Source organism: Gymnoscopelus microlampas (genome assembly GCF_963454915.1).
Source record: "Gymnoscopelus microlampas genome assembly, chromosome: 14".
Classification (NCBI taxonomy): Eukaryota; Metazoa; Chordata; class Actinopteri; order Myctophiformes; family Myctophidae; genus Gymnoscopelus; species Gymnoscopelus microlampas.
This window is the reverse complement of record NC_139951.1, coordinates 16,823,954-16,840,015: the sequence shown is the minus strand read 5'-3', so window position 1 is coordinate 16,840,015 and position 16,062 is coordinate 16,823,954. Positions and strand designations below refer to the sequence as shown.

The following is a 16,062-nucleotide window of genomic DNA, read 5'->3' as shown; positions in this document are numbered from 1 at the left end:
GACAGTGAGGAGTTCCATGGGGAGTGATAGACACATGGAGGTTCATACTATCTCCCCCAGTTCCTCTCCCCACTGAACAAGCACACTGACCTGTCACTGCTAACAGGGGTGCAACAGTGAATTGAACTAATCCGATTATAAAATGTAATAGATTTGAATTAAACCTATTTTCTAAAGCAATGAAAGTGTGTGTGTGTGTGTGTGTGTGTGTGTGTGTGTGTGTGTGTGTGTGTGTGTGTGTGTGTGTGTGTGTGTGTGTGTGTGTGTGTGTGTGTGTGTGTGTGTGTGTGTGTGTGTGTGTGTGTGTGTGTGTGTGTGTGTGTGTGAGGTGTAAATCGGCGCATTTGAAAGTGAGCCTATTCAAACAGCAGTGTGTCTTTGTGTTCCCCGGTAGGTTAGTCTGTTTAATGGCCCTGGTTTCTGAGAGGAAGTAAATGAGACATGACTGTCAGACACGGGCCTCTTGCCCCCCCCCTGTTGACAAGAGCCTGTCTCCCTGTACATCTATTTAACTTTTACTGTGTGGATACTGTTCTTTCAGGTTAGAGAAACAGTGATGATTTGTGTGTGTGTGTGTGTGTGTGTGTGTGTGTGTGTGTGTGTGTGTGTGTGTGTGTGTGTGTGTGTGTGTGTGTGTGTGTGTGTGTGTGTGTGTGTGTGTGTGTGTGTGTGTGTGTGTGTGTGTGTGTGTGTGTGTGTGTGTGTGTGTGTGTGTGTGTGTGTGTGTGTGGGGGTGGGTGGTGTGGAGAGTAGCAGAGTAATGCTCATAGCTTTCCTCATGCCAGGCCCAGACTCTATGTCAACCCCAATTTGACAACGTGTATGAACGTGCAGATCTGTGCGTGATTAGAAATGTCGGAAGTGGCAGTTTGCCGTGTAGAGATCCAACAGATAACGCAATCGACAATGCTTTGACAGAAAGTATGATATCGGTGATACACTGGCTAAAATTACAGAGGTTCCCTTCCCATTAGACCCTGAAGTTTGCCTCTTAGGCAATTTCACTGCTATCAGTGCAAATCTAAGAAAACATTTTTCTAATTCATAGAGGTGGCACTTGGAGTTGCTAGAAAATGTATTGCAATAACATGGAACTCTGACTCCCCCCTCCTCATTGCGAGATGGTTCTCAGAAATGAACAGTGGTGTTCCTCTTGAGAAGATTACTTATCTTTTGAGAAATGGTTTTGACACTTTTTTGAAGATTTGATTAGAAAGCGTGATTAGAAATGTCGGAAGTGGCAGTTTGCCATGTAGAAATCTAACAGATAACGCAACTGATCACGCCTTTACAGATGAAGTCTGTAATACCCTGGCTAAAATTACAGAGGCTCCCTTCCCGTTAGACCCTGAAATTTACCTCTTAAGCAATTTCACTGCTATCAGTGCAAATCTAAAAAAACACAACATTGAATTCATAGAGGTGGCACTTGGAGTTGCTACAAAACGTATTGCAACAATAACATGGAAGTCTGACTCCCCCCTCCTCATTGCGAGATGGTTCTCAGAATTGAACAGTTGTGCAACCTTTTTTTTTGCAAAATTTGAATTATATGGAAACGTTGTCTCTTACCTGTATCAGAGATGTTATAGGTTGTTATCTACAGCTATCTCAGTCTAGAGCTATTATTTCTTGAAGCTACTTAATGTCTATACAGTAGATTTGTCTCTTCTTGTTGTTCCTTTTCTTTTCTTTCTTGTACCTTTATTTTTGATTATGTTTTATCTGTGTTGTCCTTTATGTATGTGGGTTTGAATGTGGCGGGGAAGAGATGTGTGGGGGTTGTATGTGTACTTTTTTGGGAAAAAACAAAACAAATCAAAAGAAAGAAAGTGTAGCAAGTCTGAATCATCTCGCAAGGTAGCTTCCAGGTGTGCGAGTGTGTGTGTGCGTGTGTGTGTGTGTGCGCGCGTGTGTGTGTGTGTGTGTGTGTGTGTGTGTTCGTGTTCGTGTGTGCGTGTGTGTGCGTGTGTGCGTGCAAAGGCAGTGCTGTAAGAATGAGCTCTCAGTTAATTTACATGATTTAGTTAAGATAAAATGTTAATCTCATTCTCTCCCGTTTCTCTCTCCAGATTTGCATATTATCTCTTTATCAGGGACAGATTAGCTCACATCTGCTTTTACTAATCTCCTGTGTGTTCTGTATATCAGCTCATTAAAGACTCTGTGTGAGCCCCTCAGCCTGTAAGCCTGTTTGAATTACAATGACACTAACTGCTTCTCATAGGGCAGGGCAATTAATTAACCAGAAATTCCCTATATCATATGTTTGTATTTGTCATAGTGTTTGTATTTGTTGATGACAAGTATTATAGTGTTAATTTTCTATGCTATGTTGATTAATTGAATACATAGGACCACAATGGAAACAAGTCCCCAGGACTTTTTTGTGTTATCCTTTTAGCCTCAATGTCTGACTGTACCACGTGCTGTTTATACTTCTGACTAATAAAGTATTCAATCAATCAATCAAAACCAATATTTAGAATCAATAACCGACTTAATCTTGCTCATGTAGGTTCATTGATTAATCGAGAAACAGTTTTTAAAATATATTTATTTTACTTTTTTTCCCCATAATCGACTAAATGGATTAGTCTGGTTAACAACGTAACCCTGTATTATACTTTGTTGTACAATAGTGCCGTACAAAAACGTTTTATCGTTCTTTAATCATAATCGAGGTAGAAGTTTGAATTAATGGTGATATTGATTTGAAGTCATATTGCCCAGCTCTGGGTTCTGATAAGGAGTGTGATATGATCACTTCTGTTCTATCTTATTCTGCTCATCCCCTCTTCTGTTCTTCACCTCCACCTTTTAAGTCGTCTCTGTCAGGTGGAAACCTCATGTCCAAAACTGTTACTTGATGCTTTTGTGTGTTGCAGTAGGCTATGATGAAGTAGGGCGTTCATTTACGAAAAAACACAAAAGGTTTGAATATGGAGATAAGGGTTTCTGCCCAACAGCAACTAAATCAAAACATGTGATGCCTTACTTTATCTAAAAAGAGTAAAACAGCTTGTTGAGTGCAATTTTTGTTAACAAAAAACAACAAACTCGAGAGTGACTTGTCAAGGATGACCACGATTTGTATATTGCAACATGAAGTTGCATTTCAGGTTACTCTTTCCTTTTTGAATAGAAAAGTTTCGTTTCTAGAAATAAAGCCCAGCCCATAACACTTTTTATGCACTTAGCCAAATCTATGTTCTACACCAGGGGGTTCCCAAACTTTGCAATGTGACACGCTTTGTAATCTTAATTGATTTTGATTTGAAATTGCCCCCTTGACACTTGCTTTGGCAATGTAAACGTATGTTTTCTCATGCCAGTAAATCTCCTCTGAATTGAATTGAAATTGAACCTGGATCAAAGGCCCTCTCTCTAGTGATGAAGACGGTGCTAATGTAATCAAAGCGGCCATCACCCTCGGTGCTGAACTCTAGCTGACCTGTTGAACTTGTCAACAGGCACTCCTTACATTATGAATAATCACAGGGAGCCGCAAACGACCTCCCTAACGACCCCGTTAGTTGATCTTAATGAGCCCGCATATGGTCCTACTGCTCCTCCATGGAGAGGCAGCAGACATCTCACATACACGGTTTCGGTAATTAACATTCACATTGACTTGCCTTGACTTCTCCTCCACAGACGCTTTAAGCCAATTGACCCTCTCTCCTCTCAGTGACGCCAGCAGTCAGGCCGTATAGACATCCATTGACTTTTAAGTGCATCCGGCCAGTGAACGGAATATGGCCATTGATTTAGTCTGATTATGCGTTACACTGGAGCGTCAAAGGCCATTGACTTTCATTTGATAGGATTATTCCAGTGACTGACCCTTTCCCCGCGATGAACAAGTCGTTTCCCAGGTCACGACTGAGGTGGATGCGATTATTTGTGAGTTTGGAAGTATTGAAGTAAAGGGTGTCGGTTGTGACCACGTGAACCCTGTTCTGGGCATGTCATAATAGGCGTGGTCCCTGGTAGCAGTAAGCTGGGACAGTGGTTCCCAAACTTTTTAGCTCAAGACCCAAAAGAGAAATTAGACGTTTGCCCGGGACCCAAATTAGTGAAAAGAGCAGCTGCTATTTTGACTTCTTATTAAAAAATATATATATATATTTCATGTATGAAATACTTGGGAAAAGTTGTGATTTCTTGAAATAATATATATATATATTTTTTTAAATGTAGGGAATGAAAAAAAGGGGATATTTACTTGCGACATCCACCGACTATCCACCCACCCTCTAAGCCAGTGGTTCTCAAACTTTTTCATGTCAAAGACCCCCAAAATATTATATGTATTTGGCCCCGGACCCCACATCTCAAAACATTTTTGTTCCAGGGACCCCCAGAAGCAAAGATTTGCATACATTTTCACGATTTTTCCAAAATAACAAGCTCATAGCACGGCACTCTGTGCAGCGCTATGAGCTTGTATATCTGCTATTTTTGAATAGCCAAAGTATACAAAATATGGTTTAAGTGGTTAAAATCATTGTGACGCTATATTATCTACTTTTGCTGGGGACCCCCTGGTACCCCCCCAAGGACCCCTGGGGGTCCCTGGAACCCGCTTTGAGAACCAATGCTCTAAGCAATTTTACATAGGATGCAGAACTGTTGATATGGAAGGACCCAGGGAGCTAGGAACATCACTTCCAAACTAACCTCAATCACATCACTGACATTCACACTTGGGATGCATACAATTAAATATTGACATTTTTACATTTTTATCCTAAAAACTAAGGCTCACTTTCATGAGAAACCTACCGACTTAACACAATCAAACTATCCACAAACGTTAACACAGAGCCTTATTTACTGGTTGTCTGCCAATACACCATTTATCATTATGTAACAATTAAAATGGCATTAAAACTTAGTATTTGCATAATGTCCTATAAAGTCCATTGCCATTCTCCTCTCTCTCTCTCTCTCTCCCCCTCCTCTCCATCCTTGCTTCTCAGATTTACTGTTCTGGGCAACAAGTGGCACAGTGTATTGCAAGTGGCTCCTGCAACAATACGGCTTCACTAGCTATTACATTGATTTACTCTGGAGCATGTTCAGGCCTGAGGATGTGAATAACAGCACGTCGGTTTCAAACCTCTTTCACCACCGTGTTGTAAATTCACTATAATGCTCACAAATTCAGACAAAAATGGGCTTTGGGCCGCTCAAAGTTTTGTCTCTGCCGGGCGATGGCGGACAATGGAGGGAAGCAGACGCTCTTTAGAAGGAGGAGAGGAGGCAAAGTTCAGAGAAGTTCATTCACATCGTTCGAGGGCTGGACGGGCGGGGATAGGACGGCCGGACATAAAGGTGTCAGCCACAATTTACTATTACAATTTGTGCATTTTAGCTGACACTCTTATCCAGAGTGACTTACAATAACTGCAACAGTTCAACGTTTGTGGATCCCATAATCACAAGTAGCCCAGTAATAAAGAAAGAGCAAGGACAACAGTACAATGACCTTGGTATGGAACCGAGGCATGCAGGTGTAAATCAGGACGACACCAGAGGGACACACAATGAACCGGTCTGCCGCATCTGGCAGCATTGCTATGTTTGGCTTGAGAAAAAAACACACGTTTGCTTTATCTGCAAGTGAACAAATTTAGACCTTAACCAACATGAACCCTAGCGTTCCTATTCTGAGGCAAACATTCAGCGAAAACAGACGGTCTACAAACTCACAACACGCTAAAAAGTCGCTGGCGTAGCGGCCTGGGCTCCTGACAGAGTGTCGCGGGTATGAATCCTGATCCCGACGACCTTTTCTGCGTGTCACTCCCCGTCTCTCTCCCCTTTCCTGTAAATCTTCTATATACTATCAATAAAGGCAGAAAAAGCCAAAAGAAAAGTAGGGGGCCTGGTAAAGACCCCTGGGGGGACTCCAGTCAACAAAGTAAATAGGGTTTAAGTGATTCAAAATATTCAAATGTTAACACAATATCAACAATATTAACATACGGAGATATTAACATACTGAGACCATTGATACAGCTGGAAACCCGCAACTCTTATTTATTTATTTTCTCAAACATGTTTCAATTTGACCAGCAGTAGTGCCTGTTAGGTTAGGTCACACTAGATGAAAAGGTCCATTTAGGACCTGACTCTAACCAGGAGGACATCAGAGCGGGGTCAAATAGTTTGTTTGTTTGCTTTAGCCTTGCCGGTGTTTTCCACATATTGCATCAGTACAGAGTGCATGCACCTCAAGATAGTCATGGAAAAGTAAATTTGCTATATTTCTGTGTGCCTGTCTAGTGTCATGACAGCCCACCTGACCCTGCATCTGAATGAAAACCTGACACTTAACCACTTTCAACTTGGTGTTCCCATTTTGGTCATTATAGGCAACATTATAAAAAAAAAAAACTAAAACAGCAGATGTGTTTGTGACACTATTGTATGATGAAGTATAAAATACATCATAAGAGCAAAAAAAGAAAGATTTTCAATACTGTTTGACCCAGACTGTGACGCTAACATCAGTGATTTCCAGTACAGGACCTATAACTAAGCGAGTCGGTGCTCTCCCATTAGCCTGCTTTTCGCTGGAGGACATTATCCTAATTATCCTAATCATTATCACAGCTTGTTTATTCCCACCAAAACATGACTTCATCTCATTCCTTCTGCAGGCTGTCTCCGGTGCAGATGATTTGTCAGTCGTTCAAACTGTTTCAAATAGAGTGGGTTTTATGATCTAACCATTTGGAGTTGGCTGTGGCCCTGGAGAGCTTCCCTTGACCTTTGTGGTCTCTTTGTTTTCTCTGTCCTTCCAATCACGACGGATTCTCTGTCCTGTCCACCCCCTGCTCCCTCAGGAAGAAAAGGTCTGCCTGCTTTGCATTAAGCCCCCGGTTTCTTCTTTCATTAGATACACCTTCAGTGTATTGACCTCTATTGATTGACCTGAAAGGGCAGAGCATCACCGCCCCGCCCAAACCTTGTATGTATCGTTTAAGGAACCAAGGAAAAGCCGGCTGATGTTTTTGCATGGATTACAATGAGTTGGAGACATGTTTAGTTAGCTTAATTCTGCCGTAATGCAATTTCCTACACACGGTTGACCGTGGACAATACCAGCTCTCTATTACAGTAGACATAATTATATATTACATTTATGCTTACTATAATCTATCGCCATGTTAAGGCCGGGGCTGCACAATATATTGTTCCAGCATCAAAATTGCTATGTACGCTATGTGCAGTTAAAGTAAGTAAAAGTGGGCCAGTCAGTCACATTGCAACACATTTCTTGGTAGAAAACGAAAACTGGCAAGGTTCACATTTTTCATGACTAATGTGGGACAAAAACAGTACAGTGCATCTTATAAATAACATAATGGTTTAATGACTTCTTGGTAACTGGCCTTGCACGTACATTCTGCGTTCACAGAGGTGTCAAGTTGAGTCAACTAGAATATTGAACAACAAGATGTGTTGGTAACTGTTTGTGCACGTACACACATTTTGCGTCATCATTGCTAAAATGGATGCGTTCTTTCCAAATGGATGGTGTGTGTCCAGAAGGTTTCTCGGTAACTGGTTATAATTTAACTTTATTATGCATTGTACCATGCTGGTTATAAGCAGAATCACTTTTTTAAGGTAATTGAAATAAGTCTTTTTTTTTTTTTTTTTTTTTTTTACATATTCCTCCTAGATACACTCACAAATGCATTCAGAGGGGGCAGAGGACAGGCTCAACTACAGTGCAGCACCCCTGGAGCATGTTCAGGTATCCCTGCCTTGCTTAAGGGCTTTAGTACCACCAGCCACTGTCCATTCACTAGGTCTACAGCTGGATTGCACCCTCCTGTTAGTGTCAGGTATCGAACCAGCAGCCTTTGAGTCACTAGTCGACCTCCATACGTCAAGGCCAACCTGCCACCTACAGTAGTTGATTTGTGTGATAAATCCGCCTTGAATCATGTTTAATTTTGTGGGGGAAAAAGTGGAGGAGATTGTGGAATACCTAACTGTAAGGATATTTCTAATGTGCTGGTGGTAGAGAATCTAGACGAGGGAAACAAACTCTCTCCACCCTACATCTTTATCGTAAGATGTCACATAGGGTCATGGTTTACTCTGTAACACCTGTTTCTAATCAGTCTAATTCGAATCATTGCTCATCGGTCATGCTGCGTTATCTACCTAGCTACCGCCAGGATCAATGCATCGCAGGTTGAACGAGTTCTCATATCACCTGGCATTGAACAAACGTAACGGAATGTTCCCTCACCAACCAGACCACAAAGCACACCGATCCATACAGGTCCCATAAGATCTTTTTTCTTAACCTTGAACTTCCAGGGAAAGAAGCAAACACTCCCGGTTCTCTGCAAAGCACAAATGTCACCAGTGTATTGGCCTACTTTATCTGCCCAAGGTCCCTGTAATGCTGAGAGGACCCTTAAACTGAACTTATCTCTCTGAACTCTGTTTCACCCTCCCTGGCTTCTCTCTGCTCGTCTGCCAGGGTCATCAACCCGCCCGCTTTGCTTTCTCTTCTCCTCTATGGATTCCAGATTTCTTCGCTATTTTCCTTCTCCAACTTATTGATTCTGTAAGGATAATGGAATGTGTGTGTGTGTGTGTGTGTGTGTGTGTGTGTGTGTATGTGTGTGTGTGTGTGTGTGTGTGTGTGTGTGTGTGTGTGTGTGTGTGTGTGTGTGTGTGTGTGTGTGTGTGTGTGTGTGTGTGTGTGTGTGTGTGTGTGTGTGTGTGTGTGTGTCCGTCCGTGGCCAAAGACCACCCAGCAGGAGTGTGTAGAGAGTAAATACATTAACTGTCATCGGCAAACATCTTTACCTGGTGTTCCCAAATAAACCCTGGAGTTCATGGCACGGCACTCTCCTCTCTTTATCTCTTTCTCTCTCTCTCTGTTGATCTCTCTTCAAACCTCACTTTAGTAACGATTCTCTGGCTTCAATTAAAGCTTAATCTCTTCATTCGTGAGACCATTGTACCAATCCCCTCCCCGCTGATAATGGCAATGAAAATGTTAATTTTTCTTTTTGAGTGAGATTTGGGTAATGTTTGATATTGAAAATGAGTTAAGTTCATGACCGGGCCAAAGGGAGTGTTGTGACTTTGTTAAGCACACTATCTGTGCTCCGATCGAGGTCACTGATGGGTGATAGAGAGCGGGGAAGCAACTCTGCATGACTCGGATCAGTTAAAAATACACCGCATCTGGCCCTCGTAAAACAGATGCTCTGTTGCCATTAAACTTGTTGTGTGTTAATTGAGTCAGAAAAATGACTTTTGCCTATGTTGGTGAGTTATAAGATTTAGTAGACCACATCAAATGTAAACTTTTATTGCTTTTAGGGGAGCTTAGGTCAATTTACACCTGGTTCCCATGTGTGTCCAACCCTGACCCGCCATTGCACACATGCAAAGACTTTAGTTGTACAGAAATACGTTTCAGGCCAATTACATTTTTTTATATGGAGTGGAAAACCTAAATTCATGCAACTTTGCCTGAGATTATTTGGAATAATGTCCTCCTATGTAAAGAACAGTGGCTGAATGGCCACATCCTTCTTTGCAAATATGATTTTGCCAAAAACAACTGCCAAAAACATGACTTTCATTCATTTTCCACAAAACATTTTATTAAATAAAAGGCCCATACAATAAAACAAGTCATTTAAATAAGTTGGGGTAAGATACAAAAAGCTATATAAACAGAATCTACAAAACAAATGTACATCCATCCCATAGATACACCTCTGGATTGATTGGAAAGTGTTCCATGACCGTATATAGTGCCTCTCGTTTTGTTCGTTCGCGTCTTAAAAAAAGAAAAAATTGAGATATATACACAGTATATATACACAAATCTGCAGCATTAACATATCAAAATATAAAATGTAATATGTATCATCTCATTCATCTACAACAATTCATATGTACAATTTGCTTTATGCCAAAAATTGACCAATGTGGTTGCATTCACAGGAGCATGCAGGATTTGACTTGTAACTTTTTGTAGCAGAGAGCAAATCTCTTCACTGTCTAAAAAGAAGCTGTGGAATCACATTTACTTGAGGTAATGAGATCAAAACAAAACAAATCCTGAATTTCTTGCTCCGTGTAAATGCAGCCACGTGTGTTCCGTTTCCCAAATGTAGTCTACTTGTTCCCAAAACTATCTTAGTGCATCGTTTATACAGTACTTGATGCTTTGACTTGCAGTTAAGATGGGAACTATTTTTGCAAAGACACCCCAGCAGACTATTGGGAAACAAAAAAACATACAAACAAAAAAAGCGCTACACTGCTTTTTTCAACTTTCTACGTGCGCACGTAGCTGGTGAACTTAGTAGGTAGATTGTCCACGGGGTAAACCGTAGGTCCCGTTTTCATGGTGGGGGGCCCGTTTAATAGTGTCCAGTTAGATTGCATCACCACCTCCACCAGGAAGATCTTGAGAAGGACCTTGGCGAACTCCTTCCCCACGCACATCCTCGAACCGCCGCCGAACGGAATATACTGGAACCTGGAGGACGAGTCTTCTGAGAGTTTGGTCATGAAGCGCTCTGGCTGGAACTCTTCCTTGTTGGGGAAGACCTCGGCCACGTCATGGGTGTCGCAGATGCTGTAGATGACATTCCATCCTTTGGGAATCTGGAAGCCCTGAAGAACATAAGAATTAATTGTTAGCTTGTTGATCAGGCATATTAAAGATGAAAACTTGTTGCATCAAAACGTATTGTTAACTTGAATATGGATGAATTTCCCTGCCTCATAGAACCCACACATGTGCCATCGGGTGTTTTTGAAAATTGTGGGGGATATTTCAGTTTAATGTGATGCCTTTAATTTGCCCACTGGGAATGATCTAGTAAACATGGGTCTCTGGGGAGGACAGAAGAAACTATAGGACAGGTAGTTTTAGAGTGAAGATGTCGTGGAAAGACTACAGACTAACTGTTGGTGGACAGACACACAGTGGCTATGGCCAGGATCCCGACCTGCGACCGTTACAGAGCCAGAGTTGACAACCAGCAGTCACCCTCCCTTCCCTGAATACAACACGCACAGAGAAATAGTTTTCAACTTACGTTTAGTTCGAAGGTCTTGAGAGCCACTCTGAATCCCCCGGGGACGGGAGGGTTTATCCTCAGGGTCTCTTTGATGACACAGCCTGTATACTTTAACTGCTCCAGCGACTCGATGTTGAGATTATCTAAGTGCATCCCCTGCTCCTCCTGACAGGAAAGAGAGAGACAGAGACAGACAAATCTATTAGAACCACTACAAAAAATAACCAGATGGTTTGGGGCATCCTAAGTCAAAGAAGGTATAAGTGCATGCTAATGTACAGTATTTGCCCCTTTATCATTTTTGAGGCTCACGCCATTTTCAGGTTGACAGTGAAAATAAGGGAAATAAGGATTAAACAATGGGTTTAGTCTGTTTACCTTGTCCATAATCTCCTGTCTCAATCTGTCCATGACTTCAGGGTTCAATCCCAGGAACATAATCAGAGAGGTAGCTGTGCTGGCCGTGGTCTCGTGGCCTCCAAACAGCAGCTCTGTGGCAGACTCCTTGATGGCCTGGGGACAGATCAATTAAGACATACAGATTAGTTTCAATTTAAAGGACCTTTAACACCTTGACACATAAGAAAGAATGGGGAATAAATGACAAATACATAGCTATGTCATGTGTGTGATTAAAAGAGACACGCAGAGGAGTTCAGTTATGCTAATTTATAATTCATCTCATGACTGAAAAATGTGTAATACATATTCATCAAGCCTACATCCAGTCTGTATTCCCAAAGCTATGAACAATAAGATGTTTTGCTCTTAGCGAGGCCACAACAATTGAAGTGTCATTTTAATTATCAAGCGTATCCTCTCAAAGACACAAAGTGCTTAAATTATTGACTAATAAATTACATTCAGATTAGTGCAAATCATACTATGCAACCGGTTTTGGCTAACTAACATACACAGTAAAATCTTAAATGTTAATTTGAAGCTAGTAAGCGTTCTGTATGCTAAAGTAAGTGAATAGAAATACTTAATTGATCCCTGGCGGGAACTTAAGTACAGCATGAACCTGTGTTTACCTGCATGCTAAAGGGCTCCCCGCTCTTCCTGCTGTTGTCTATAAGCTGCTGCAGAGCGTCTATGTGTTTGTTCTCGCCGGAGTCTTGTAACTTCTTCTTAATGTTCTCCTCGATTTTAGCATGGATGAAGTTCCTCGCCTTGAGTCCCTGGAGGAGATAAAGGATGGTGGAAGAGGGGAGAGTGGAGTGAGTGAGTGAGCCGATTGTCTTAATACTGTAATAAAACAGTACATAACACAAATTGCGACTTGAGCTCCATTTGTTATAACTTCCTTCACTAATGCATTGATTGACTTAAAATTATTCCATCACCATCCGTTAACCGTTTAATGTGCTGTAACTTTGCTGTCATGCCCTATTTTGTTAGAGCTCTGACTTATCATTGTTACTTATCCAGTTCTGACATTTATTAGGTCATTCATTCATCTGTCAACCCATCCATCCATGAACCATTTAAGTAAGCCATACATACTTAGTCCTATAAACGAATAGCGAAAATAGACGATCTACAAGCTCACAACTTGTTGCAGTGCAAATGACAATATTATGAGTAAAGATAAGGATGCCAGGCTTGGGTTTAATCAATAATATCATTAATCCATTGATTCTTACCCTGTACAGGCCACTGAAAGGCACATCAATGGGAAGAGAGAAGAGGTTCTTGATCATCTCCTGGAAGGCTTCAACCAGCTGCTGCTCGTCGGTCTTGATCTGCTCTGGAGCGAAACCCAGCAGGATCCTCATGGCTATGCGGAACATCAGCCGCAGCATCTCGGGGTACACCAGCACGCCGGAGTCCCTCTGGAGCCAGTCCTGCACCGCGGCGCGCACCTCCTCCCGAATGACGGGGATGTAGTTCTCCAGCGCGTCCCGGGAAAAGGCTCTCATGATGGCCTGAGAGGAGAGAGTAGAGGTGATGAGACTACAGTTTTATTTCCAACTACACAGGCAGGCTGCATCCTCCAATGTATATAATGTCAATTATTTTATTTCTAGATTTATTTGGCTATTCAAAAATAACAGATGAACTTGTAGATCTGCTATTTTTGAAAAATTGTGAAACTTTGTGAAAATCTTTGAATATATATATTTTAAAGCGAACATTTGTAACTTTGATTCTGGGGATCCCCATTACAAAATATTTTGATATGGGGGTCCGTGGCCAAATACATATAATCCTTGATATGAAAAGGTTTGAGCACCACTGAACAACAATATTTTTTTCAGAAAACTGTTAGGATTTAGAAGACATTTGCAGAATCGGTCTCAGGTCTAAATGAGTTAAGAAAATGGATAGATTTAACAGTGCGTAATGGCATTGCGCAATGATGACCCGTGCAGACATGCTAATGTTTGTTCTATTTTCATTCTTGATTGCAGTGCAAAATAACTTCTGGTTGCCTGCTAATGCCAAACATTACGCACGAAAACAACCATAATGTCGCTGCACGTGTTGACATGACAGCACATCAAATCTATTTACAGTCACTAAAATGTTTTGCGTCATTTTTAAAACAGCGTTAAGAAATATCAAGGTTAATGAATTGACAGTTGCGTTTCAAATTGCTTCTAGACACGTTCTTCTGAATCGATTTGAATTGAATTCGGATAGATCCATATCATGCGTAATGGCGCGATGATGTAGGCTATTGTTGGAAGCGTGGGTCAGTAAACTCTTTAACACATTATTTTTTTCCACGAGGACAAAACAATGAAACGAGACACTGATCAAGACAGCCTTTCATTTTTATGATGGACAGACAAACTGACTATTCAACGGCGATCCGTTTTAAATGTGAAAGGTAAAGTAAAGTTGCTTGTAATTATCGCTATAGTTGACTTGCGGGTTGCGGTTTTTGGTTGTTTAAACCAGCGATTCTCAAACATTTTCATGTCAATCACCCCCAAATGAATATATTTTTGTCTGCGGACCCCCATCTGAAAACATTGTGTGCCAGGGACCCCCATACAAGATTTGTGTTAAACTTTTTTTTAAAATATTCTACATTTTCCACTTTTCTTCCAAGATGTTTTTGAAAATAGCAGATCTACAAGCTCACAACGCCTTGCATCGCGATCATCAAATAGCCAATGTGTTTAAAAGGCGAAGGGCTCGCTTCTTTTGGGCTTTGTTTTCATAAAACCCCGTTGCTCATTCCTATCACAATGCTAAACGCACAGATCAAGATCTACAAGCCCTCCTACCTTCTTCTTGCTCTTGTGCTGGGCGCCGTGCACATTGGAGAGCGTGTCCTGGCCCAGGATGGTGCGCACGGAGGCGGGCCACTGCACCGACACCAGGCGGTGCTCCCCCAGCAGGATGGTCCGCACGTTGTCCGCGCCGGTCACGCGCACCGTGGGGTTCCCGAACAGGTGGGTCCGGTAGATGTAGCCGTACTTCTCCCGCTTCATCCGCAGGAACTTTCTCCTCTGTGGGAAGGGAACAAAGTCGATCGATTAGAAAACGTGTCCAAACGGAATTATCGATTGATTGATTTATTAGACAGAAAATGGAAACAAGTCTTTGTGGACTTGTTTCCATTGAGATCTTATATATGCAATTTCATCAACATAACATAAAAATAACACCAAAAATCAAGATCATCTATCAGAAACATACGGAATATTGAAAAGAAGAGTTATCATATTCTGTCTTAACTGGCTATGAAGTTCACCATCTACACCTGCAACAGCGATAGAAAATGTACTGGCGTATGCAACAGGTTGGATCTCCAAGATTCAATTTTTTTTTTAATTGAATTGAGTTTGTTAGCCTTTTAACCATTTATCTCCTAATAAAGTTGTTTATTTTGACTGCGACTTTGGGTACTAAGAGAAGCGCTATATAAGTGTGATGTATTATTATTATAAGATATAATTTGATTTAGTACTGTGGAAGATCAAGGACAATTACAGGATTTATATGATTATATTTTCACCTGTGCTGTGATTAACCTCCCTTTAACTAAGGCAGGCTTTTACGCACCATGAATGGAAGCGCAAAAAACAAAAATGTCAGTGTTGGCAATAAATCACATATTGTTTTGTTTTATATAAATCCATCCCGGTCCAAGTAAGTTGTTCTAACCCAGCCCGTTAAAGTGTTTTAAAGGAGTAGTTCAAAGTGTTTTTAAAGGAGTAGTTCACCCCAAAAAATAACTTATTTCAATTACACACCCCATCATGGGGTGTGTAATTGACATAACATAAGACATTTTTGGGTGAACTGCTCCTTTAAGCCAGCATATAAATAATAAAGACTGCATTACCTGGAGGATCAGCTGCAGGGTCTCTCCAATGAACGGTAAGCCCATGGATCCGGGAGGCAGGGGAGCAGCACAGCTCGGGTCTCTCCCTCTGATCAGGTACACTTCCCACAGCTTCACTGCCACCAGAAACAGCAAGATGGGCAGCACGATGGTGCACAGAAACGTGGCCAGCAGCGCGCTTAGAGCCATGATCTGGATAGGAGTCCCAACAGCAATCAAGCTCTCAAAACAAGTCTTTCTCAGAGAGATCAGAGTTCTCCAAAAAGTATTTCTCAGAGAGATCAGAGTTCTCAAAAAAATGATTTTAGAGAGATCAGGGATCTCAAAAAAAAGTATTTCTTTAGAGTGATCAGAGTTCTCAAAAAGGTCTTTCTACAGAGATCTCAGAAAAGTATTTCTTAGAGAGATCAGAGCTCACAGAGACAGACAGACAGTTCAGGTGTGTGTGTGTCAGTGTGTGTGGCGAGGTAAGGCGTTTGTGTTGCTACTGAGGGCTAAAGGGTGTTGATCCAGCTCTTTTATAGGCTCCCACGGGGTCTGTCGGCAGCCTGTTACCTTCCTCGCTCCCTCAGATAAATTAGTTCACCCAAAGTTCATCTTTAATTGTGGGTGTCACTTCGCCCCGCCCCCACCAGGCTTCTATACTCGCTGCCTGATGGCCGGGAGCCA

General features: G+C 41.6%; 1 protein-coding gene across 1 annotated transcript; it reads right to left on the bottom strand.

The window, feature by feature from the left end:
* Window positions 1-9,635: 9,635 nt before the first annotated feature.
* cyp26a1 (cytochrome P450, family 26, subfamily A, polypeptide 1) lies at window positions 9,636-15,829 on the bottom strand. The gene is made up of 7 exons (XM_084079019.1): window positions 15,394-15,829; window positions 14,330-14,554; window positions 12,737-13,018; window positions 12,125-12,271; window positions 11,469-11,603; window positions 11,109-11,255; window positions 9,636-10,680 (listed from the first exon to the last, which is right to left on the bottom strand). The coding sequence occupies exons 1-7, from the start codon at window positions 15,580-15,582 to the stop codon at window positions 10,339-10,341; spliced, it is 1,467 nt and encodes a 488-aa protein (XP_083935145.1). The 5' UTR covers window positions 15,583-15,829; the 3' UTR covers window positions 9,636-10,338.
* Between the last annotated feature and the right edge of the window lie 233 nt (window positions 15,830-16,062).